The sequence below is a fragment of the Chlorocebus sabaeus genome, chromosome 11, assembly GCF_047675955.1.
Source record: "Chlorocebus sabaeus isolate Y175 chromosome 11, mChlSab1.0.hap1, whole genome shotgun sequence".
NCBI lineage: Eukaryota > Metazoa > Chordata > Mammalia > Primates > Cercopithecidae > Chlorocebus > Chlorocebus sabaeus.
Window position 1 is genome coordinate 93,069,348 of NC_132914.1, and position 12,075 is coordinate 93,081,422.

A 12,075-nucleotide genomic window follows, 5' to 3' on the forward strand; every position below is an offset into this window, starting at 1 on the left:
GTAAATTGTGGCTCTGCTCTTCATTTGTTTTGGGGAAGTCAACATTTTCAAGCCTCGGTTTTGCCTTTCTGAAAGAAAATGATGATGATATTCCATGTAGTTGTTATGGAGATTAAATTCAATAACACTTGTAGCATGACAGCACAAGACCTGGCACATAGTAGGCATTCAGTAAGGGGTAACTGTTGTCATCAGTATTTATAATCCATGATCGTTTTTTCTGTGCTAAAACCAAAAACTAATTTACAGATATACATTTCCAAACATACATGCATGTTTTACCATATAAAGGTATTTTTAAAAATCCTGACTTTATAGTCTAATTTAATAACTATTGTTTTTTAAATCTCTGTTCGTTTCCTTAACACCTTAAAGATTGAAGAGCTTTCTTTTCTCTCCCTTTCCCTTTCTTCTCTTCCTTCCTTCCTTCCTTCCTTGCTTTCTTTCTTTCTCTCTCTCTCTCTTTCTTTCTTTCTTTCTTTCTTTCTTTCTTTCTTTCTTTTTTCTTTCTTTCTCTTTCTCTTTCTTTCCTTTCTCTCTTAAAATCCTGATTTTATAGTCAAATTTAAAGACTATTGTTTTAAAAACCTCCTGTTCATTTCCTTAACACCTTAAAGATTGAAGACCTTTCTTTTTTCTCTCCCTCTCTTTCTTCCTTTCTCTTTTCTCTCTTTTTTTTTTTTTGTTTTGTTTTGTTTTTCAGACGGAGTTTCGCTCTTGTTACCTAGGCTGGAGTGCAATGGCGCAATCTCGGCCCACCGCAACCTCTGCCTCCTGGGTCCAAGTAATTCTTCTGCCCCAGTCTCTGGAGTAGCTGGGACTACAGGCGCGTGCCACCACGCCCAGCTAATTTTTGTATTTTAGTAGAGATGGGGTTTTACTATGTTGGCCAAGCAGATTACTCCTGACCTCAGGTGATCCACCTGCCTCAGCTGCCCAAAGTGCTGGGATTACAAGCGTGAGCCACCGTATCCGGCCTGAAGAGCTTTCTAATTATACTTTTGGCTTATTCATAGAACAGTAAATACATTTGAAAAAGATGATGAAAACTATAGTTTTAAATCTGTCCTTAATTTATAAAACATGGCATATGATATATGAAAACATAAATACATGAATGAATGTATCCAGATTCCTCGGGAAACACTTTCATAATGAGAGTATATGAATGATTCTAAAACCTGCCTTACACAGCTAGGTAGCTAAGGAACATTTTCCTCAAACCCCAGTATATGGTTCCACAGGTCTCAGTGCTTACCCTTAGACTCAGACCCATCAGTCAAAATATTGACCATCTTTTAAAATAAGTTCCAAATTACAGGAGAAAAATCTGCCTTAACAGGCGCAGCTCAGGGCATTTAAACATTTCTCACAGTATTCTAAGGCCTCCATGTTATCCAGTGGATGATATTTCAATACAATAATGAAACATTCCATATTCCCTCTTATTACCATTCATCACCCAACAGCTGTAAAATCACCAGCTGCTAGGAAAAAGAGAACTAAATCAGTCCTCTACAGCTGCAAAGAGAAAAAAGCTTAAGATCTCTTCACATAATTTCTGGGATTCCAGCAGGCTGGAGTCAAAGTACAGTTTTCCTTGCCACAAAACCCTCAGCCTTGTAAACATGTCAAACAGCACATAAGCTGTGATTTATTTTTGTCATTATTGGCAAAGACGTGTACAAAGGAGAAGAGTAGAGGTGGCTGAGATAATACAATAGAATCATGACAGCAATGTAAGTAGTGTCTACCATATCCAGGGCACAGAGCATCAGATTTTAAATCCTCACCATAACTACAAAAGGTAGATATTATCCTCATTTTATTAGAGAACTGAGGTTTAGTGAATGCTCTCATAAGTCAGATTTAGCTGTGTTTGGCTCCAATACCAGGGTCTTAATCATCACACTGTCTGCCTTCCAGCAAAATGGACAGATGAAAGAAAACTGAACTGGTGAGAAGAAGTGGAATGGATCTGGAGAGAAGGGGAAACATGGGGAAGGTGATGCTGTGTTAAAAGACACAGGAGGGGCCGGGCACTCACGCCTGTAATCCCACCACTTTGGGAGGCCGAGGCAGGCAGATCACTTGAGGTCAGGAATTCGAGACCAGCCTGGCCAACAGGGCAAAACCCCATCTCTACTAAAAATACAAAAATTAGCCAGGCATGGTGGTGCATGCCTGTCGTCCCAGCTACTCGGGAGGCTGAGGCATGAGGATTGCTTGAACCCGGGACAGGGAGGTTGCAGTGAACCAAGATCACGCCACTGCACTCTAGCCTGGGTGACAGAGCGAGACTCTGTTTCAAAAAAAAAAAAAAAAGACACAGGAGGAATGTATTAAGGTAAATGAGGCTCCTGGTTTGTATCTCTTTTCCTATTCTTTTCTCCCAAAGAAAGGAAATGACCCTAAAATCTTATATAGTTGAAGAAATAGGGTGCCATTTCCATTAACTTCCCTAATTTGCTATTGTCAGCCATAAAAAAATTCTAGCCCATAAAATCAGATTTCATTAATTACTCATTTTAGCAACAATATTAGCCACAGATGAATTGGCATAGTCTGTAAAGCAATGGTTTTCAAACTTTAGCAAGCATTAGAACACCTGGAGGGATTGTTAAACATAGATTCTTAGGCCTCATCTCTAGAATTTCTGATTCAGTAGGTCTGGGGTAAGGTTTGAGAATGTGTATTTCTCACAAGTTGCCAGGTAAGGCTGATGGTGCTGGTTCAGGGACCACACTCCACTGCTGCAAATAAAAACTGTGCTAAAAATTTAGATTTGTATGCACATACAGATAAGCTGACCTGCAAAAGAACAGTATTTCTTAAGAAGCTACCTTCCATTCTGCAGGCACAATCAGATTTCAGTTATTCTATAGCTGTATACATAAAATGAATGGTGTCCAGAGACACACAAATGTGGGACAATGAATCTATGCCTATGTTCTTAATAAGGCAAAAGACTACGCTTTCAATGTTCGATACGCTTAGTGAAGCAATCATAGGAATTAAAACATCACATTCAGGCCAGGTGTGGTGGCTCATGCCTGTATTCCCAGCACTTTGGGAGGCTGGGGCAGGCGGATCACCTGAGGTCAGGAGTTCGAGACCAGCCTGACCAACATGGGGAAACTCCTGTCTCTACTAAAAATACAAAATTGGCCGGGCGTAGTGGCACATGCCAATAGTCTCAGCTACTCCAGAGGCTGAGGCAGAAGGATCATTTGAACCAGGGAGGTGGAGGTTGTGGTGAGCCGAGATCATGCCATTGCACTCCAGCCTGGGCAACAAGAGCGAAACTCCATCTCAAAACAAAAAACAAAAACAAAAAAACACATACAAAAGAGGTAACCATTTACAAATTTAATACAAGCTCTTTTCTAATTCAGAAAAAAGTGTAGATAAAAGTCAAATGCACCCAAGCTTGGGGTGGAAAAATCGAAAACCAGAATCATTCACATTTCCAACCATGGTCGCTATTGGTCCAATTGCTTACGGGTTCTTTTTTCTTCTTTTTTCTTTTTTCTAAAGAGACTAGGGACAGCAAGAATTGTCACGGAACTGGATCCCTGGAAGCCAACATAGTCTTGGCCACTTAGGCTGTTTTTTACCCCCTACCTGGCCTTATCCACAGTTTTGGCTTGGCTTAGCTCAATTCAAACACATGCTTAGTAATGGCACTAGGGGCTGCTACATTGCTGCAGAAATTGAAATCAGTATGAAAATGGGATAGAAAGATGTCAGGAAACTAGTACTATTCTAAAAGGAAATTACTTCCAATTTCAAAAGCAGCCTGAGATTAATAAGAAAATGAGGTTTCCATTCCATAGGGTCTTCTAGGATGGAGATGTCTCATTCTAACATCCTTTTGAAATGGAAAAACACTTAACGTATAACCCCCTTTACTTGATTTTCCTGAACCTCTTTACAGGCTGATAATTTTCTTGCTGGCAGTATATTGTGTAGAATAGTTGTATTTTAAGACTTCTTCAAAAGTGCCTGTTAACTATGAGTAATTATCCCTTGTTGAATTTGGCAGAACAAAGAGAAACTTCTAGAATTTTTATTTTCAGCCTTAGAAAGTGTTGTTAACTCTGAAAGTTTATATTTAGAGGACTTACTTTAAAAAAAGAAAGTAATACTTTTAAATGCATGCATATGAATTTTTTTTTTTTTTTTTTTTTTTTTTGACAGCGTCTTGCTTTGTCACTCAGGCTAGAGTGCAGTGGGACCATCTCGGCTCACTGCAACCTCCGCCTCCCAGGTTCAGGTGATTCTTGTGCCTCAGCCTCTCAAGTAGCTGGGATTACAGGCGCCCACCACTACACCCAGCTAATTTTTGTATTTTTAGTAGAGACGGGGTTTTGCCGTGTTGGCCAGGCTGGTCTGGAACTCTTGACCTCAGGCGATCCACCCGCCTTGGCCTCCCAAAGTGCTGGGACTACAGGTGTGAGCCACTGTGCCTGGCCACCTGAAGTTTTTATAAGGCCCTTGAGAACTCTGGCCCTTTGCTGTGGTTGATCAGAGCCAGTCAGGTAGTCTCATAGGTCCTTCAGTCCACAAATACTGAGGGTCCCCCCGTGCCATGTTGTGGGGGCGTCTGCCATTTTGCTCAGGACTCCACTCTGAGGTGGTCCTGGATGACGTGGATTACAAGAGACAGTTGAGGAAACAAAAGATCTGCATGCTCTCCTTTCATGAATTCGCTAAAATATCATGGCAAAATATTTTGAGCACTCTACCTTACATAAGCTTTCTAGTTCACAGTCTGGTAGGTTGACATGTCTCTAAATATTTCTTATTTTCTGATTGAATCCTACCTGAACCCTGTTAACTGAGATACACTAAATCATAGCACCCTTTATTTGAAGCAATACTGTAGGATTTCAAAGATCTGTCAGCGTCTAGAAACAAGCAGGTATCTGTTGAATGAATGCTGCATTTTCTTCAACTCTGGGAGCCCAGATTAACTTCTACAAGTAATAGTACTGTTTCTGTTTTGGTTACTTTCTGTCCACTCTCCTAGTCATTTTGGTTACCCTGATGCTGCCCCAGCGACTCAGCCCAGCCAGCACTGTCCTGCTGGCTAACTGGATCATGGCTGCTGGTGGTCTATCCTATACTAGGGCTGGGAGAAAGAAGAAAGAATAGGGACGTCTACCCTTTAGGAAATGCAGTAGAATATTCTGCAGCCTTTTCCATTTTATTCATTTTGCTTTGGTTTGCTCAGAATTATCAGAGCAAAATATAAAATCGAAGAATTGGAGTGCTCATCCTTATTTTCTCCTTGTCCAATCCCCATCCATAGTCTCTGGATGTGTACCAACAAGGTGCTTACAGATGAGCCACTCTACCTTTTCTGGAAGTCGGGGAGATAAGGACAGATAAACAATGACACTAATTTTTCATCATCTCCCTATTCCTGTGTTGCTATCATTCAACCAAACACCTACTGAGCACCTACTTCCGGCCCAGGTAATGCACTTGGTCCCAAGGATGCAAAGATCATACAGTTTCTCAGAGAGTTCGCAGTCTCCTGGGGGATGCAGAGAAGTAGAAGTTCAGAGGAAAGTCCAGGAGATGTATGAACCTAGAGGAAAGAGAGTTTAACTCTGCCTTAGGGTGAGGAGGGGGTCAGTCCTCTTCACGGAGGAGAATTTTTATTCGTTCTGCTGGCTGGACAGCAAAGATACCAGGCATAAAATCGAGGTTCTTATTTTTCCCACTTTAAAATCTATTCCACAATGTTCCCCATTTATTGTCAAAGCTGGTTTCAGTGTGATAACACTACTAATATGATTATGCCATCCTCTCGCTCCTACTCACTTTATACTTTATATCTGAAGGTCACAGTACTAAAAACTGGCATGGGTGTTTTCCAAGGAATCTGGTTATCATGCTTGACTATAACACTAAAACCGAAGATTAAAAGACAAGTTAATAGGCACTTTATAGGATGGGTATGGAGTTGGAGCTGTAATGGGCAGAGGAAAAAATTAGCAGCACTGTGTTAAGCATATACCAACCAATGCCCAAAGCTGATGGTAACTTATGATTTGTTTTTCTTAGGGTAGGACTTGTTTCACCTACCATGTGGAATGTTCCTGGGGCCTTGACAGGTCTGAAGCCATGAACAGGTATGCATTGATCAGCGTGGCCATTGCAGAAGCAGCTGCCCTTGACAATGAAATCATAGATTGCATAGTGTGTAAAATGTTGAGGCTCTTCATTCAGGTCATTTCTCTGACAGGGACAAGACTGTCGTTTTAGCAACTGCACGCGAAGGTTGGTGATCTTCAGCTGCTCCTGAACTTTGACACTGTAAGGGTTCTCTGTATCGTATGGTGGTGACAAAGCTTTGAAAATAACCTGTAAGGAGAAAGAAAATACCATGCATTTATAGGACTGTGTGCAAACCCTGAATTGTTTGCCTAATGTAGCCCCTGTTTGATTTATGCCTTATGTCATCTGTGAACGATAAGATAACAAGAAGTTTTTAGACCTTGAGCACACCTGGGAAAGAGCTGCCGTGTTATTCTAAGGAGCAGATGTGCTGCCTGTTCGTACACAGAAGTATACATTGAGTGACCAGCAGAGACCTGATTCTTGAGATAAAGGCAGCCATACAAAGATCTTGCCAGGAAGAGCATTCTGGGCAGAAGGAAGAGCAAGCTTAAAGGCTTTGAGGCAGAGTCAAGCTTGGCTTGTTCAAGGAAGAACAACAAAGTCAGTGTGACTGGAGACCAGTGAACAAAGAGACAGTGGCTGGAGAGGTAGACAGAGCAGGTGTGAGATCAACATGAATGGAGCCCTGTGGAAGTCACAGTACAGTTATACTGACTACAGCGGAAGCCACTGGGACACTGTAGGCAGAGAGGTGATATCTGATTTACCTTGCCTAGAAATATCACTCTCTCTTTTTGGATATAAAAGTATCACCTTAGAGATCAATTTCACACCAAAAGTATGAAAAGGAAAGAATCGACCGTGTAGATCACATCTCTAAGGTCTACTGGTACAGACCTGTCCTCAATGAAATGTAACTTTGGAGGAGAGGGTAAGGGTAATAATTCAGCAGACATTTGGCCTCTGCAGCCCATTGTCCAGCCAGTAGCCAGAGTGGTTCTCTATAAACAGAGATTGGATCATGTCACTCCCTTGCTTAAACCACTCCCACCAGAAGACCTCCCATTTTCCCCAGAACAAGATACAAAGTCCTTATAATGGCTCTGCCTGGTTTTTGTTCTTAGTACTTATCACCATCTGACATTCTATTTGTAGTGGTTTAGTGATTTACTGTCTTCCCAATCCAGACCATAAACTTCATGTAGGCGGTCACGGATGTATCCTAGGACAGTGGCTGGCACATAGTAAGTATTCAATAAATTTTTGGTAAACAAATTAATTAATTTAACATTGTTCTTGGCATTTGTGTAATAGGTGAGAATTCCAGATAACTTCCTTACGCCAGGTCCTAAATTCATTCACATACTTAATGTCGTGTTATAGCGCCAGTATCATGACAATAGTAAGAAATAACTGAATAATTAATCGGTATTTGTATTTCTAGCTATTTTTGAACTTTTAAAGCTTAAAAAATGTTGTATCTTAAACTCAAATCACATTCTGTCCCATTTATCCATATGCAAAGTGGTGGAAGGAAGCTTATTAGAAAATAAAATTGTCCAACAAACAATATGTCATATATTCAAAAGTCAGTACAGAAGTAACATCTTTTTCTTTTAACAACAGCCTGAACTAGAACCTGATTTTCTGTTTTGAAACATTTTTAAAAAATTGAATCCATTATGGGCTTTCATATGGTACTTATTCTCAATATGACCTCCAAACACTGGCATTTCTGTTGGACACTCAGGAAGAACCCTTGCTCTAAATGATATCAACAATGTACTACCTCCTATTTTACCAACCACAGTAATGCAAGGACACGGAAAAGGACACACCACTGCTAACCAAGTAGGTGCTCCATTGAAAAGTCTGTGGTATCCTTCTCCTCATTATCTGCCCACCCTTCCTTTTCCTGAACCTTGGTGGCAACTGTTTGGTCTCTCTCTCTCTGCCACGTATTTACCCTTGACATTTACCCTAGTTCCCTCTCTCACCCCATTCCATCTCCCCCTCACCCTGAGAATTGTTCTGCACAGGCAAAGCCAGAGGAAGCTCTGTCAAGGTCCATAGGAACTTTGAAGCTCTTCTGCTTCCTGAGCCCAGACAGTGGGAGCTGAATGGCGGCTCTGTGCTTGGTGTGCATGACACCACAGTTGGCACGCGGATATCAGCAGGGAAGGGACATCATGACCCCTGAGGCTGTGTGCTGGAAAGGAGACAGCAGAGTGCCACAGACACAAAAGTGAACGGGAATTTAAACCATGAAATCTTTTTTCCAGAAAGGAGACGCCTTAATCTGATACCCTGGGAATGGATCTACCCTGCGTCAGGAAACAAAGAAGTGCGCCAATCCAGATGCTTCCAACTTCTGGCAGGTCGCCCTTTGGGTCCCACCCAGTTTTTCTTCAAACTTCCCCAGAAGAAGCCTGTATGGCATGACTGAAATGAAGTAAGAAAACACGTAGAAGCCCTCAGGACAGTATCAGCCTCTTCTATTTTTTGTTCCCATAAGGAAGGGAATGTATCTATAGGCCCACCACTGATCCTCTGTCTGCAACTGCCTCTTAATACACACTCCCAACAAGATATATTAATATTTAGAAAGCCAGGGATCAAGCTTTTTGACCAGGTTCAAGCATACTTCAGTATTTCTGGCTTGTTAGTGCCAGGACTTCATGATCTCATTTTTTAATTTAGAAATTTTATTATGTTTTGGTGGTTAATATTATACTCATTACAGAAAAATCTGTCAGGCAAAATACTAAGGATAATAAGTACCTACAATATGATCTACCTCCAAAGAGAACCAGGGAGGCCAACTTGCTATCTTTCTACCTAAACTTCCGTACGTACGCATATATATAAAATACAACATAAACATCTTTATATATCTTGTGAGTATTCTTCCAACTCAATAACTGTATCTCTACATCAGAGGTTCTCAGAGAGTGGTTCCCCAGACCAACAGCACCCCTAGGGAACTTGTTAGAGACGCAAATTCTTGGACCCTATCCAAGATCAACGGAATCAGAAACTCTGCAGGTGGGGCCCAGCAATCTGTGTTCCAACAAGCCTTCCAGGTGATTCTGATACATAACAAAATTTGAGAAACACCGTTACATAATTTAAAAACCTGCTTAGAATTACAGTGTGTGGATGTGACATAATTTATTTAGCCAGGCTGCTATTGTTAGGCAACTAGGTTGCTTCCAACTTCAGTGTAACCCACTGCAGGGAACAACCTTGTAGCTACAATGTGGATGTATAGACAGTAGTCAGCCCTTATCCTCGGGGAATGACTTCCAAGACCCCCAGGGGATGCCTGAAACTGCAGATAGTACTGAACTCATAGAGACTATGTTTCTCCTATACGTATATACCCATGATAAAGTTTAATTTATAAATTAGGCTCAGTAAGAGATTAACAACAATAACAAATAATAGAACAATTATAACAATATACTGTAATAAAAGTTATGTAAATGTGGTCTCTCTCTCTCTCTCAAAATATTTATTGTACTCACCTATTTTTGGACCATGGTTGATGGTTACTGAAACTGTGGTAAGCGAAACTGCACATAAGGGAGGACTGTAATAATTTCCTGAAGATACATTTCCAAAGCTGAAATCAATGGGTAAAGGAAATGCATAATTTAAAAAATATCTGACCCTCTGAATGAATCATGGACCCCTTCCTACTTAACCTTTGGAATCTTCACATTTTCCTGGTCTTGCCTTATTTCTCTAAGCCTCAAATCCCTTGAACTTTGCCTGAGGATGGGGATTCTTGGCTCAGGTTCTGCCATTTCTCTGTGCCCCAGTGTGACACAGAAATCCTTACAAAGTCCTGAACAAGTGAAAATGACTTATATGATCTTTCTATTCTAGAACACTCATAAAAAATTCTCAATAAGAAGATGGAAAATTAGGTCAGGTGCGGTGGCTCATGCCTGTCATGCCAGCACTTTGGGAGGCCAAGGTGGGTGGATCACGACGTCAGGAGTTTGAGACCAGCCTGGTCAACATGGTGAAACCCCATCTCTACTAAAAATACAAAAATTAGCCAGGCAGGATAGCGGGGAAAAAAAAAGCATTCTATATGTCTTAATTATACTTTGAGATGAAAATTTAAACAGAGCATCAGTACAGTGTGAACAGAATAAGGAGTAAATATTAGGTAAATATTAGTCAAGGAATTCTTTGAGAATCGAACTCATACCTTAACATATTGCTCCATGCCTAACATTATATTGCCTACGTTGAATTATAAAAATTTGTAATAATAAATGTGATCATATTTTTAAAAAGTCTTTTTAGCTGCTAGCTTGAGGAATATTCCAAGGCCGTCCTGTGGACTCCCTTGGAACTCGTTCCTTCCATGATGGCACGCTTACACTGGTCTATTGTTGTTGCCTATTTACTTGTCTGTATCTCACATCAGACTCAGTGCTCAGAGGGCAGGGATCCTGTTGGTCTGGTTCACAACTGTGCTCCCCAGCACGTCCCACAGTCTCTGGCACACTGTAGCATTTCATAATGACTGCCGAATGAATAAATGAATGAACTATTTCTCCAAGTATCATTGTAAGAGGAAAAGCCAAACAGGGTCTAGAGTTTAGAAGAACATAGATAGCAAGATGCTCTTACCACAAGTTCCGCACTCTTGATGAGAACAATGTGAACACACACATCTATGTATAAACACTATATAAAAATATGTAATACATTTCAAAATGCTTTATGGATTTCTTCTGTATAGTAGCACACAAGATCTTTCATATTCTTAAGAAAAAGGATCAGGCAGGCATAGCAAACACTCCAAGAAATACAAATTTTTCCCATAGTTTCTGATCTAGTTTTCTTATTTACTAAAAACAGCAACTTCAGGAACATAACTGCATTTGTTCTTTAATAGTCCTTGAAATACTAGACATCTTCAAGTTCTTAAAGAAGCAGCTTTTTGTTTTAATGATTTTCTCCATCGTTTTTCTGTTTTTCTTTTTCATTGGTTTCTAATTTTATCTTTATTATTTACTTTCTTCTGCTTACTTTGGGTTTAATGTGCTCTTCTTTTACAAGTTTCTTAAAGGGAAAACTTAGATCATTGATTTGACTTTTTAAAAATAATTCACTGCTTATTTTACCTTTAAGCTCTGTTGGACTTGAAGATCATTGATTTGAGATGTTTCTTTTCCCCTAAGTACTTCTTTAGTTGCATCCCCCCAGAGTTTGATATGCTATGTTATCATTTTCATTCAATTTCAAAATACTCTTGATTTCCTTCTGATTTCTTCTTTGAATAATTGGAATAAAAGTGTGTTTATTCCAGTTATTTGGGGATTTCCCAGATACCTTCCTGTTATTGATTTCTAACTTAATTTCATTGTGGTCAAAGAACATATTTTGTATGATATGAATCCTTTTACATTTATCAATTCTTGTTTTATGACTCAGTATACGGTCTGTCTTGATAACGCACCTTGTATCCTTGAAAAAGTATTGAAATATCCAGCTATAATTATCAACTTATTTCTCCCTGCAGGTCTTGCTTCATGTATTTTGAAGTCCTGTTGTTGGGTGCATAAACATGGAGGATTGTTGGTTTTTTTTTTTTTTTTTAGGTGAAGTCTCGCTCCTGTCCCCCAGACTGGAGTGTAATAGCGCGATCTCAGCTCACTGCAACCTCCACCTACCAGGTTCAAGTGATTCTCATGCCTCAGCCTCCTGAGTATTTGGGATTACAGACACCTGCCACCATGCCTGGCTAATTTTTGTATTTTTAGTAGAGGTGGGGTTTCACTATCTTGGCCAGGCTGGTCTTGAACTCCTGACCTCAGGTGATCCACCTGCCTCGGCCTCCAAAGTGTTGGGATTACAGGCGTGAGCCACCGTGCCCTGTCAATATGGAGGATTGTTATATCCTCTTGAGGAAGTGACTGT

At 40.3% G+C, this 12,075-nt stretch overlaps 1 protein-coding gene across 2 annotated transcripts in view; it reads right to left on the bottom strand.

The window, feature by feature from the left end:
- Positions 1 to 12,075, bottom strand: part of NTN4 (netrin 4) — a 120,519-nt gene that overhangs the window by 74,317 nt on the left and 34,127 nt on the right. For both annotated transcript variants that reach the window (XM_008004297.3, XM_008004298.3), the window contains exon 3: positions 6,097 to 6,375. In XM_008004297.3, coding sequence (XP_008002488.2) covers positions 6,097 to 6,375 — 279 coding nt within the window. The remainder of the gene's footprint in view (positions 1 to 6,096; positions 6,376 to 12,075) is intronic.